Below are 14,658 nucleotides of genomic sequence, written 5' to 3'. Positions count from 1 at the left end.
AGGTTGTCTCAGTAATTCTGTTGACATGACAACAAGGGTGAAAACTTGCAGGATGCTGAGCCAGCACCAGTGAAACTTGATAGGTATTAATTTTTTACTGCGTAATAATAACATTTGATACATATTACCATTCCACCCGCTTTTATGATCAAATCTTGTGTGGTGATGAAAAACGACATTCATGTCACTCCCCATATTCCTTCCATCCTTTTTCTTCGCTGCTTATCCTCACAAGGGTCGGGAGTGCTGGAACCTATCCCAGCTGTCAAGGGGCAGGAGGCAGGTTACACCCTCAACTGGTTGACAGCCAATTACATGGCACATTGATATATATATACATTTCAATGTTAAAAAAATTCCATGCTACAAATTCGAATTCGTACTGTGATGGCAATTCATTACTTCCCTAATTGTATTTGGTTCGTTTATTTTTGTAATTCTAAAGATTTTCTTGTTTTGTGTTTTCTGGAAAGTTAAAATGTTTCACGAATTGTTATGTTTCGCACTTTCAAGCCACCGTAGTTACTGAACACAATTCCAACGAGTGAAGCAGTTTGCTGGTCCTGCTGAATGACAGCACACAAGCCAAAATTTCAGTTGTGTAGAACTGGAGTTGTGATACTCGCCACGTACACGGTAGGTCCCTGTTTGGAAACAAAGCGGCTGGGCTTGTTTTCCGCGAAGAAGAGCCCCACAAAAAGCAGAACAACATATTAGATGTTTCATCTCTGGTCATGTCCAATTCTCTGGATTTGTAGGCCCTTTGAATGAGTTGCAACCAGGCAATAGTTACTACACTAACGGAGCGGAAATAGCCCAGTTGGGAGCGTGTTAGACTAAAGATCTAAAGGTCCCTGGTTCAGTCCCTGGTTTCAGCGTTTAGTATAGAATTATGAGCTTTTTGGCACTTATTAAACATCTCGTTGTGTTTCTGCTGAGTTTGTTTTGGTTCTTTGAATGAGTTGCAACCAGGCAACAGTTGCTACCCTCATGGAGCTGAAAAAGCTCAGTTGGGAGAGTGTTAGACTGAACATCTAAAGATCCCTGGTTTCAGCATTCAGTACAGAATAATGTGCTTTTTTGGCACTTACTAAACATCTGGTTGTGTTTTGCGGTGTTTGGTTTGGTTCTTTGAAAGAGTTGCAACCAGGCAACAGTTGCTCAACTCACAGAGCTGAAATAGCTCAGTTGGGAGAGCATTAGACTGAAGATCTAAAGGTCCCTGGTTTCAGCATTTAATACAGAATTATTTGTGCTTTTTTTTGGCACTTAAACATCTGGTTGTGTTTTGCGGAGTTTGTTTTGGTTCTTTGAAAGAGTTGCAACCAGGCAACAGTTGCTCACCTCACGGAGCTGAAATAGCTCTGTTGAGAGAGCCTTGGACTGAAAATCTGAAGGTCCCTGGTTTCTGTTTAGTTCATAATTGTGTGCTTTTATGGCACTTATTAAACATTTGGTTGTGTTGTGCGTTGTTTATCTATCAGTTCTTTGAAAGAGTTGAAACTAGATAAATGTGAGAGTTAAAATCTGTCCTAACTTATGCCAGTTCTCCTCATATTTTTGTGATTACACATAACACCTTTCCCTATGATGGATCAGCTGATTAAGCGTTGGCCTCACAATTCTTTCCAGTGTTTCAATCATACATTGACATCACTGGAACACTGGACAAAATGCACGCATGCTCAGGAAAATGAATAAAATACATTTCGGAGCAATTGGTTAACAACTAATTCCTTTTTGCATGCCCCTTTTTCACCAACAAAATCCAACATTAAAAAGCACTGGCAACGCTAGAGTGGGAAAAGGAATCTACCATTCTCTGAAGTGGCAATAATTTGTCATATTTTTATACATTGTAGCTGTCAGGTGGAAACCTGACCTTCAAGTTTAAAACTTTTCAAGAAATAAAGCAAAAAAACAAAAAATACAGCTTGCTTGAGTTTATAAACACCACTTTGTTGAAGTTGGTAGTCTATCTTACATTGATGTCATACCTACCAGTACCCCCAAAATTATGAATTAAATTAAAATTTATGGAATGGATTATAAAAAGACATCCTAAAAATGACAAACATGGCAGGGTATCACTTCCTTGCAAGGCTGGCCCAAGAAATGTCTCTTCATGTCCCAAAAATGTCAAGTCATCACCAAAACATATGCAGACATTTCTATTCAAGACATCTTAATAATCTGAAAATATTTTGATTAGTCTGATATTTTTGCTTTTACGAATCAGATAAGCTCAAATGAGATCAACTGCTGTTTGAGGACAAGAAACCTTTGTTACGGGTCAAAGATAAAAATAATAGCTGGTACACAGAATACAAGAAAGTTGGTTCTCAGCCAATAAGAAAGTCAATAATTTTACAGCTTTACATTAAAAGCTTTTTGATCATTGCTTTTCTCACATGTTCAATGGTGTGTCTTAACCTGATTGAGTAATCCCTCTCTACTTCACGCTTCACCTATTTCAGATTCAGTGCATCATATTTATTTTTCACCTCCCCCAAATAATGGGTCTGTGAAAAGTTTTTTTTTTTTAAGCGATAACATTTTTTGGTTGATGTAGTTAAAATACCATCTCAGCGTGTCCCAAATGCAGGACTCCCAGGCAAAGGCGTAATGTTCAGTGGATTTTATTCTTAACGAAAGAGATGCAGAATTACACAGTCCAAGAAAGCAGGATCCAAAAAATGAGAAACAGGGTTCTATGAATAAAAAGGTAAATACCGGAGTAACCCACGATGCGGTGAAGCATACTCACTAACACAAAACAACGAACTGGCAAATTCCAGTGACAAAACTCACACTTAAATACTTGGTTAAATCACACTCCCTCATGAGAAAAAGCTGTGACAGGCGGCAAGTGTCAGAGATGATACGGCCTGGAGTGGTGGCCAGGCCAACACCCCTCTTGCCCGTCTCCCTGCCTTGCTCACAGTGTTGTGTCCCTGTAAAAGCGTCCTCTGCGACACCCAAGCAGTGGTAATGCCACGGGCACTTTTATCCTTCTATGTGTCCAGCGGGAAGAATTGGCTCCTATTTGGGAGCACTTCTATTCTTTTTGGGATACAGCAGGGGGAATCAACCACTTTGTGTAGCAAATGGCACGGGACTGTAGTACTCACTGGGATGTCCTCCAGGACTCCGTACAGGGGACCTTTCTCCTTGTAGGACCCTGCATTGTTAACATGGATGAAAAAGGCCATTTTTGTAAGAGGACAGTGACACGTACTTCTTCAAGCACCGTCTTTACGATCATCACATTGCAATGCTGCAGGTGAGTGGATTTAAAGCCTCTATGAGCCTCTCCTTCACTCTATGTATTTGTGTGTGTCTGTGTGCGAGAGAGAGAGAGAGAGAGAGAGAGAGAGAGAGAGAGAAAGAGAGAGACACAGGGAAAGATTTACAAGGGTTTTAGAATGAAAGATTGTTAGAATTATTGTCAATATTGTTATTAGGGATTTGCTACAAAGCAAAAGTATTATCCTTGCTTCGAAGATTCTTTGCACAAACAAAGTGCGCAGTCCCCACACAGGTGCACCAGCCGATTCCTGATCTCCCGAGAAGTGGCCAAGGACAAGTTCCCCAACACACACACATCGTGATAAAAAAATGTGCTTTTGTTAACTTGCTTGCTCATCCCTCCTTCTTGACATTGTGTGCGTTTGGGGAGGGGGATACAATAGTACGTGAGATGATAGATCAGAACGATGTTGGAGACTTTTACTGTCTAGTCTCTCACGATCTCCTCATGAGACAGTCTTTTCTTGTCCTTGTATTTTGTGCATTATATTCCACAAGTCAGGTGATAAACCTGACAAAGATTTAAGTAAATACATGTACTTTTGTAATCTTGGGATGAAATATGTAAAGTATAAAGAGTTTCGATATGTTAATATTTTTTGGTACCCAGAAACACATACATGAAAATTCCTCGGGTGTGGGTGGAGCATGGTAGTGTATGTGTATTTTGTGGGTGGGTTATTTCACAGGGGGTTCTGGTCCCCGTTAATGCTAAAAAACGAGGGTGTGACGTAATTTTTAGCTATCCTACTCACACGACCTCTGTTGTCTGAGTGGATTACTGTACTTACAAGAGAATGTTTGAACAAAGTGGGCAAGCAAACATTTCTTACAAGTGTGTGTTCTTGTGTCTTTTTAAACTTTCATTCACAGAGAATCTTTGGCTACATCTGAGTAGGAAAAAGATTTATCACCAGTGTGTGTTCTTGTGTGTCTTTTTAAATTTCCCTTCTCAGTGAATCTTTTATCACAAACTGGACATGAAAAAGGTTTCTCACCAGTGTGTGTTCTTGAGTGCATTTTTAATTTTCTCTTCTGAGTGAAGCTTTTATCACAAACTGGACATGAAAAAGGTTTCTCACCAGTATGTGTTCTTAAGTGTATTTTTAATTTTTCCTTCTCATTGAATCTTTTATCACAAACTGGACATAAAAAAGGTTTCTCACCAGTGTGTGTTCTTGTGTGTCTTTTTAAATTTCCCTTATCAGCGAATTTTTTATCACAAAATGGACATGAAAAAGGTTTCTCACCAGTGTGGATTCTTGTGTGGATTTGTAATTTTCCCTTCTCAGTGAATCTTTTATCACAAAGTGGACATGAAAAAGGTTTCACACCAGTGTGTGTTCTTGTATGTCTTTTTAAATCTCCCTTCCCAGCGAATCTTTTATCACAAACTAAGCAGGAAAATGGTTTCACACCAGTGTGTATTCTTGTGTGTATTTTAAAATGTGCCTTCTGAGAAAATCTTTGACCACAAACTGAGCATACAAAAGGCTTCTCACCAGTGTGTGTTCTTGTGTGTCTTTTTAAATCTCCATTCCGAGTGAATCTTTGACCACAAACTAAACAAGAAAAAGGTTTCACACCACCGTGTATTCTTGTGTGTATTTTAAAATCTCCCTTCCGATTGAATCTTTGACCACAAACTAAGCAGGAAAAAGGTTTCTCACCAATTTGTTTTGTTGTGGGTATTTTTAAGGTTCCCTTCTGTGAGAATCTTTCACCATAAATTGAGCCTGTAAAAGGCTTCTCTCCTGTGTGTATTTTCACGTGTTGTTTAAAATCCCTCATAGAAGCAAATGTTTTCCTACACCGACAACATTTGCAGCATTTGTTGGCAGTGTGACATGTCCTATCACCTGCTGACTGTTCATCATCGTCATCATCATCATAATCATCATCATCATCATGATGACCATTTGTTTGTGATACTTCACAATGGTCTCCATCACTTGAGCTCTTCCTGCTTGGAGGCTGCGCCCATCGTCTCTCCTCACTTTGACCTTCATCTTTATTCTTCAAATGGACACCAGTGGGTGGAACTTGGATGCTTTCCTCCTGCTCTTCCTCTTTCACGTGGAGAATTTCTTCCTCCTCCTCTTTGATATACCGAACCTCTTCACCTTCTTCTTCCTCTTTGATGTGACTGGACACTGACTGCTGCCAGCCCGGATTAAGATATTCACTGACATCTGCAAGACAAAAGACAGACACAAAGTAGTTAAATTAATATGTTCACAATATTTAACTACAACTGCACAATGTCGTAGAGGAAATGGGGTGTTATTAGTCAGCAACTCAAAATTGCGGCAGATTACCTGTGAATGAATGACTTATGTTGTGACGGAGGACAAACGTTCAGTGTAGAAGCCATACCTCACCCTATTTGTTTTGCACAGTTTTACACCGGATGCCCTTCCTGACTTCCAACAACCCCTCTCCATTTAGCCGGGGAGAAAAGCTTACAGCACCTGGTATTCCCAGGCAGTCTCCCATCCAAGTACTAACCAGGGCCAAACATGTTTAGCTTCGCCGTAAATAGGAGCTGGGAAGCGTTGTGTGCTCAGAGCCAATAAAGTGAGTTTAACAGCAAGTCAATGCTCTGTGTTATTACTACTCCCGCCATTGAGCAAAAAAAAACAAAAACACAGAAGCAGAACTTGACCTGTTGGAGAGGGGTCGTGATGCTAATGAAGGAGCACAACTCTCGCATAACATGTACCTCGGAGATGTTCCAGACAGACTAATTTCAAAACACTGGTATTTGTGTTCTTTTTGTGCCAGTACTGTAGTGAGTTTGAAAAGGTCGAACAAAAAATGGAACGTATCAGAATGAACTTGGATCATGATCAACATGTCTGCATAACGTAGACACTAGATAATAGAAACAAAGTTGTTTGTTTGGACAAAGACGTGTTACATATCAATTTACTGATGATCCATGACAGTTTGATGAAAGGACCAGTTGTACATCCAGTGGAAAATCAGTGAGTACATATTTTTAACGGTCTTGGTATGCTATGTGAATGCTCTGTGAGCTATATGAATGCTATGGGCTATGTCCAAAGTTGATCAAAAAGCTCATTTTCTGAGTACGGCTTAGGACTATCTAATGGTTTATTTACAGTATATCTGGAATATAAATGCAAAAAAAAAAATTGGGACTTCCCTAAAGTGATTACACATATATCCACCCATCCATTTTCTTAGCCGCTTAGCTGCACGAGGGTCACAGGAGTGTTGGAGCCTATCCCAGCTGTCAACGGGCAGGAGACACCAATGCAGAACATGGAAACTCCACACAGGGAAGTCCGGGATTGAACCCAGGTCCTCATAACTGCGAGGCCAATGCCTTACAGCTGCACCACCATGCCACCCCACAAAGTATGTTGTTGTATCAGGACGAGAGGATATAGCTGAGCGGCTAATAACCAGTAATGATTAGATGCGTGCAAATTTCCCCGGCTGATGAATGAGCCTCAACTGTGACAGCCACAGCTTTATCCTGTCAGGTTGCTCCCATGGGAGGTTAAAGGACAAATTAGGGTGCGTTTTATCAGTTTTGTTGCAATTTGGTGCACAACATGTCGGCATCTTGGCTTAGCTAGAACAAATGGTCTGTCATGCTAAGCACCGACGACGTCGGGGGTGGGGTCAAGCACGTTTCTTCTGGGTCTGGCTGTGAAAGCTGGCACATATCCAAATTTTGCTTTGATTTAAAAAATGTTCTTTATTTTCAATGTTTTTTTCAATTAATGTCCAAAATATATGTAATAATAATATTACTTCACATTGGAGGTTTTATTATACATATGAATTTGGGGGCGGCACGGTGGATCAGCTGGTAAAGCGTTGGCCTCACAGTTCTGAGGTCCTGGGTTCAATCCCGGACCCGCGTGTGTGGATTTTGCATGTTCTCCCCGTGCTTGCATGGGTGTCCTCCGGGCACTCCGGTTTCCTCCCACATTCCAAAAACACGCAACATTAATTGGCCACTCTAAATTGCCCCTAGGTGTGATTTAAGTGCGGCTGTTTGTCTCGATGTGCCCTGCGATTGGCTGGCAACCAGTTCAGGATAAAATGGTGCCGGTTGACAGCTGGGATAGGCTCCATCATTCCCTGCGACCCTCGTGAGGATAAGGGGTGAAGAAGATGGATGAATGGATGGATGAATTTGGGGGAGAGTTTTCCTTTAAATAGGCATTACTCTGAACATTACAGAATTCTGCATCACAAAAAATCCACATAATATCTTAAAAGCATGAAATGAAAATAGAGAATAAAGAATAAAAATACACACACACACACACACACACATTGTTCACCATTTTCTCGGTTTCGCTCAGTTTTAGCTTTCGCACCTTTAACCAAATACCCCAAGAACACAACTTCCTGTTCCATCGAGGAAATAAACACACCTCGGCTGTAGGATCTTCAAAACAAAACCACTCAAACACAGGAAAATCACAACAAATCAACAACAGATAACTTCAGTCCTTACACTCCCACCATTATTTTGTCTTCTTTTGTACACAGTCATGGGTGTGTCTTTCCTTGACCCGGATCGCACCTGCTCTGTTGATCTGATGCCCCCACCAACTTCTTATCGTGTTAATTATCGTCTGGATATATTGCCATGCGTGCGGTCTGGTGCTTGCCAGATCGTTGTATTTGTCACATTCCCGCAACTCCAAGTCCTTGTCTTTAATGCTCTGTGTACTGAACCCTGCCTCGTTGATGACCCTGTCGCTCTGCTTAGTGACTCTGACACTGCTGCTTGTGTGGACTGCCTGCCTGTGTTCCAACCTTGGACTGAATAAAAATGCTTCCCGAACTGTATCTGGTCACGTGAGTCATACATTTTGGGTTCAGGCTTGTGTTCTGGTCTCATCCCAGTACACAACATGAATCAGAATCATCTTTTTGAGCCAAGTATGCCCCTCTCATTTGACAGCAGAGAGTCAAATGACAATACTTCTGAGATATAAGGTAAAAAAAAAACAAATAAATAAATGCTCTGCGACTGCAACAACTTCTGGATTTACCACGGTTCCTGCTCAAACTTCGCTAGGATAGTTTCCAGCACTTTCGCGACCCCTGTGAGAATAAGTGGCTCAAAAAATGAATGGATGGCTGGATGGGGGAAAAAGCTGCTAAGCAATAAATGGTGAAAAGTCTTCCTACAACGAGAGCAGTTTGTAACTACTAACAGAAAAATCGTCTGTTGCAATGACTGTTGTGCAAAGTTCGCCAAGACTTCAGGAGGTGGATGCAGTTTAAAGTGACGAGCAGTGCAATCAATGTCACTTGTGCAAGTGATGCAAATGCTCCTCAGGCACATGAGTGGCCCGTTTGAGGTGAGCTTTAACTTAAGTAGCCTCTAAACGCAGAGCTAACTTTTCACCTGGCTGTTCTCCTACAGTGAACTGTACTACTGCATTCACCATTCTGGTGTAGATTTTGGTTTTGAAGGTTTACTTTGACAACCCTCACAAGTCCATCTTTAGTTGACATCGTCTTTGAGACTCATCTAAGTCTCCACTATCATCTTGGCAGTGTTTCATGAATGCCCATGACCATTTCACCCGTTTGTCTTCTCTTCGGCATGTGGTATTGTCATTTGACATTTTGTGGAAATCGTCTTTGGCCATCTTCCCTTAAACTGGTCTGCCAGGTATGGCACTTGACGCCATCTCTTTTGTCCATTTATTTTCTTAGCCGCTTATCCTCACAAGGGTCGCGGGAGTGCAGGAGACTATCCCAGCTGTCAACGGGCAGGAGGCAGGGTACACCTTGAGCTGGTTGCCAGCCCAATCGCAGGCTAAATGGAGACAGACAACAGTTGCACTCACAATCACACCTGGGAGCAATTTGGAGAGTCCAATTAATCTTGCATGTTTTTGGGATGTGGGACGAAACTGGAATGCCGCGAAAAAACCGACACAGGCATGGGAAGAACATGCAAACTCCACACATCCGCAGCTGGGATTAGAACCACGGTCATCAGAACTGTGAGGCCAATACTCAAACCAGTTATTCCACCGTGCCGTCTCAGTGAAAGCATATAGATGTTCAGAGGTCAAGTGTCATCCCTATAAATATTCTAAACTATTGTAATGAACAATACATATAACATTATTCACTTCGTGTCTATACGAAAAAAATAAATATGAGCGGAAAGCGCCTCATACATGCGCAAAGTTGCGGAAGTCTCATTTGATATCCAAGTGGTCACCATATTGGCTGCATCTTCGGTCCGTGACGTCACACTGGGACATTTACCATTGAAAACACGCTGTTCCACCTACTATGGGAGATGAACACGCCCCTTCTGACACAGAAGCTCTTTTCGAATCTCACAACTGAGTGAAGTGACTGGGTCAATATTACCCTATCGTTTTGAGCCATATTTAGATGATATGCAGATCAAGGCTAAACCGCATGAGGCCAAACCACCTCCCCGCCCGATCCACATCGGCGATGAACACGCCGGGGAAAAACCGCCTCCCCATCCGATCCACCGCCGCAGCAGTGATAAAAACAACGCCGCCCGCGAGCAACAACGGTGCTGCAGCCAAACCACCTGCCCATCTGATCCAACTCCGCGGCGATGATAAAAATGCCACCCACGTGGGACGACAATGCCGCGGCCAAACCGCCTCCACGTCCGATCCACCTCCAAGGGGGTGATAAAAACAACGCCGCCCGCGAGTGACAATGCCGCTGCAGCCAAACCACCTCCCAGTCCGATCCACCTCCACGGTGGAGATGAGCCACCACGGCCTGGCGCCGCAATAATACATTCCGGCGGTGCCGCGTCTACCGATCACGGCTTCGGCCGGGGTGGCACATCGACACATTTGGCACCCCTGTTTTATGGATAACATACACCCCCAACTGTTATTTTTTAGCAGCTGTATACACACCTACCTGTCATTTGGAACCAATGAAGCTCTCGTACCTGTGCAATCCATTTTTCACAACGAACCGGGTCTCTTGCAAACTTATGAAGGGTAAATCCATCCTCCCCAGTGTTCAAGCAAAGTCCAGCAATGGAACGAGACAGTATTTTGGCTAAGACGAAGGAACAACAAGCTAACTTCCAGCAGGTAAAACTAATATAAACATACGAGACCGCGGGGCTTGAGCACTACTGCTCTGTATGTCACTTCCTGCTTCCTCTCGAAAACAAATCCCTCGAGAGGATTTTCATGGCGGGAGTTGCAAAAAGCCATATACGTCAAAATCAGGTTTTGTGGTGAAAAAAAAAAATGGATGGGTTCATACTGGCTGCCATTTTTTCATTAATAACACTAAAAATCATGCATTTCATGACAGTGGACCTTTAACCAGCAAATCATATTAGGGTATTACCATGACAGAACAAATTGAGGAATAACTACTTTTGATATCAGGAGGAGAATAGTTTCTTCAAGTATTATTTTACATTCCTGTAGAAAAAGGATTTGATAACAATAAAATGCAATTTATCAACAACTTTGTTTATTATGAAGAGAATCTGGAAATTGGGTACAGATTTTTTGCAAGAATCACAGAAGTTGACAAAAATGATTTGCTTTCGTGGGCCACATAAAATGAATTGGTGGGCGACATCTGGCCCCCCGGGCCTTGAGTTTGACACCGATGTCCTAAATTCACATTGGGCCGAAAACTTAATTTTCAAAATATTTTGACAGAGGTAATTTCAAACTCTAAAAATACATAAAACCCATTTCAATTTAAACTTAGTATTTATTCTTCTCAGCATTTCTTAATTGTAAAAAAAAAAGACATTTGTGGTTGTACATTTATGATCTTACATCAGAACAACAATGATGAAAAAGACTGCTTGAGAGGAAATACACGATATATTTTTTCCACAAACTTGACCACTCACAAACAGCACTTGACTCAAAATGTAGCCAACTGCAGATACGACGCTCATACACTGACCATTTGTCTCACATTGCTTAAATCACCGAGGAACGAACATGAAAAGCAATGAATCAAGTCATGCCGTAGTCGCATATTCTACTTGTCACCATGAGAATAAACTGGCCACAAATATGATGGGAGTCATAATTAAAAGAAACCATAGCCTGGGGCATAGGGGGCCTTGCACAGGGGACGATTCAAGCTCATGTAGCAGGGCCCCTGACTTCAAGTATGGGACCCTCTGGTCAGCTGATTTTTGCATACATTTCTAGAACTGTGACACGAAATCTTTTTTCTTAAGACATTTTGGCGGAGCATCATCGCTGCTGTCCAGCAAAAGTGAACCCTGCATGCTCCACAAAATCTGCCATGGTGCCACTTCATGTGCACACTCATACACGGCCGGCGGTTTCTGAGAATGTGGCACCGTTTGTGGTAGAGATGAAAGTAGACTTTCGTGAAAATTCCTGAGAATACAATTGCGAGGACTAGGGGCGTCTGGGGGGATTTTTGAAAAAAATGGACGGCTGTGGTGCATTTTGGCAATATCTGTGAACAAAATTCTGACAAAAATTGAAGGTAAAATTTCTAAGTCCTGACCCCCCCAAAAAATTGGGCAGACGTTGCCCAAGGGCCAAGCCAAGATCCCCCCTCCCCATCCCTCTATCACTGGATAGCACAAAATCACATTTCATCAACAAGACGTTGATCTGTAGTAATTACTATTAACGTTTAAGAAGGTGTTACATCACATTGTACTGATACACTCGACCACATTGCTCACTATCTTAGATATAGATCTAGGAATACTAATAGTATAATGAGTTGCCTTTAATATATATATATAAAAAAACATACACACATTTGAAAAATGTACGGGTGTGGTCAGTCATGCTCGCAGCTAAAGTTGCGGGTGTGATTAGGGATGGCCTTAAAATACTTACCGGATTAATATAACATAATTGTAAATTAAAAATACGATCAACAAATACATAACTAAAATAGAAAACAAAAATTTAAAAGTCAGAAATGATCATTTCCAATTTCAACTGATATTAGTAGAACATGATATAAAACGGAATTTAAAATTTTTGATCAATAAAAATTCTTGATCTGACAAACTTCCTGAAGAAAAGTTAAATGCACTGGCCTGTCAAGGAATAAACACAAACTGTCTACACCCGCAATGTTTTGAAAATGCTGAAAGTTTATTTCAACATAATCGGCCTTAGTGGCAACAAGCTAGCGATACACTGTCGGCAATCGTGACGTATTGTTGGGGGGGAACACGCACCATGGGACTGCCGTAAATAGGAGGCCGGCTTGCTAGAACGCGCCTTTAAATGCATGCGCTCAATTTATTGGCCACACCTGAATCAAGCGACGAGGTGGATGATAGTCTAACGTCTTTTTTTTAACGCCGTCACACTGCCTTGCGATCGATGCATTAAGCACCCCTGGTGTAACTGACTTTCCTTTGACATGGCTCATGATGTTGATGACTTTCGACGTAAATGCGTTCACATTACGTGAAGCAGTTCTGATCATGTGCTTTCGTACATGCGCCGTACATGCTCAGTACAGTTAACTTGCATCTCCTGTTTCCAGGTGAATAGTGGTTGTTTTTGAGCAGGCTCGTTTAGTTAACAACGTTTATGAAATAAACACGTAAATTAATGTCAAGACCACACAAAATAAGCGACGTCTTAAGAGAATGCAAGGGGAGGGGCATTGCTGTTACTACTGTTAGTACCTCAAAAAGGCTACGCTCGTGAAAGCAAAACACCAAACTCAAACGCATGTTCGTTTAATGTTGTCAACTAATATCCAGATTATTTTGGGCAATTTTTCCTCAATTTTTGCATGAAAATGTAAAAATCCGGAGGACTTTCATCACTGTTGTGGGTACCTTTTGCGTGCGCCACAGGCTGACAACTGTGCTCAACTTAAGTGAGGAAGGAACGAATGAATTCAAGAAGTGATACTTTGGGACGTTCACTCAAAAGATGGGATTGTTTGAACAAATCGCTCGCTATCCTCTACTGTCATCAACTGCTGCACTCTACCCCCAAAAATCTTTTTGAGTGAACATTCTGAAATATCACTTCAAGACATTTTCAGCTTCAAATGTGTTTCAGGTTTAAAAATTTTTCCTCCCCCCAAAAAGCTATCACATACATTTGTATCAGGCAAAAACAAAGGTCCTTTACAAACTCCTCCAAAGCAAATGTGTGTCTTAAAGGGATTTGACACTGTCTTTTGTTAGTGGACATACAATTTGATAATAATTTCATTGTAAACTGTTTTGTAATATTTACATTGAAATGCTCTTAAATGGCATTTAGTTCACTTATTTCCAATTTTTTAATGTTTAATTGCACCATAAAGTGTAGCTTCTGATTAAAACTACGATGCAGCCTTTAAAGACCACTGGCACAATTCCACAGAAGGTTATAAAGATGTAGCCGATTAAGACCACTTGCAGGCCAAGAATTCCTTGGATGCCAGCTGGTCCATACGTCGTGTAACACTGCAAAATGACGTTTTTACTACTATTGGGGTAGGCGGACAAAATATTATTAATATTTTTTTTTTAATTCGAAGGTTGCCCATAGGTGGCAGCCACCACGAAGCTCTGCCCCTCCTGCACGCCCACATAGTTGACATCGGATGTTCACAATGTTAGATTAAATGCATCATAAAATAGGGCTTGTAAATAAACACAGGAATGTCACTAAATTTAAAATGCATGAAATAAGTGAACCAACCTGCTCTGCGTAGCACAATTCGAGGCTGTAGACTGAACACAGCGTCCAGTAGTTGACGTTGCGGTTTCTTTTCCTCGTTTGGCCTCCAAAGTTCCTCCTTGTACGCTGCTGTCCTTTATTGCACACATGTTCACATAACCATCACTGAAAACCGAATATGTGAAACAATTAAATAAAGATTAAGACTGATACATTATAGAGTTGAAAGTATAGACACTATTCGAACAAAATCACGATGCAGAAAATATTCGTTCCAGGATATTATTTACGCTGATAGAATGTAGCGGTTGCGTCATTATATCATTCATTTAGTTCTTTCCCAAAATTCATTACAGTATCAGTCATCCTCTCGAGTTTGGTGGCGAAGAGAACAAGACTTTACCTCATTGTTGATCACCAACGCGTCTCTTTGTTAGCAACATAAACTCATCCGAGAAGCTTCAAAGTGTACGAGACGAGTCGACTGGGACGAAGACAGCACGAATGGTGTTTGAATGCACTCAAGTAGCAATTACGGGTGTCCCATGTCGAGGATTCACAACATTCGGTGAAAGATTTGCACGATTGTTTCTTCTCCAACGTGGCTAGTGAAAGATGTATTACCCATGATCATTTACGGCAGAAATATTGAAAGCAACAAAATCCG

At 41.4% G+C, this 14,658-nt stretch overlaps 1 protein-coding gene across 4 annotated transcripts; it reads right to left on the bottom strand.

The window, feature by feature from the left end:
* Nucleotides 1-1,974: 1,974 nt before the first annotated feature.
* LOC133493819 (gastrula zinc finger protein XlCGF57.1-like) lies at nucleotides 1,975-14,534 on the bottom strand. Of its 4 annotated transcripts, none has more exons than XM_061807714.1 (4): nucleotides 14,395-14,534; nucleotides 14,013-14,125; nucleotides 4,980-5,501; nucleotides 1,975-3,181 (listed from the first exon to the last, which is right to left on the bottom strand). In XM_061807714.1, exons 1-4 carry the CDS (start codon nucleotides 14,397-14,399, stop codon nucleotides 3,015-3,017), a joined length of 807 nt encoding a protein of 268 aa, XP_061663698.1. In that variant the 5' UTR covers nucleotides 14,400-14,534; the 3' UTR covers nucleotides 1,975-3,014. The 4 variants fall into 4 exon arrangements, with proteins under 4 accessions (XP_061663698.1, XP_061663699.1, XP_061663697.1 ...); XM_061807715.1 differs by having other exon boundaries at nucleotides 5,169-5,501; XM_061807713.1 differs by lacking the exon at nucleotides 1,975-3,181 and having other exon boundaries at nucleotides 3,326-5,501.
* Between the last annotated feature and the right edge of the window lie 124 nt (nucleotides 14,535-14,658).

Source organism: Syngnathoides biaculeatus, chromosome 20 (genome assembly GCF_019802595.1).
Source record: "Syngnathoides biaculeatus isolate LvHL_M chromosome 20, ASM1980259v1, whole genome shotgun sequence".
In the NCBI taxonomy this organism is placed as follows: Eukaryota; Metazoa; Chordata; class Actinopteri; order Syngnathiformes; family Syngnathidae; genus Syngnathoides; species Syngnathoides biaculeatus.
Note: the sequence above shows the minus strand (reverse complement) of the source record. Positions and strands in the feature narration are given on the sequence as shown.

What these genes read in the sequence shown, in the direction of transcription:
- LOC133493819 (XM_061807713.1), bottom strand. An exon ending in AATTGTGCTACGCAGAGCAG is followed by an intron (nt 5,502 to 14,012) that starts GTTGGTTCACTT and finishes TTTGTCTTGCAG; the next exon opens with ATGTCAGTGAATATCTTAAT.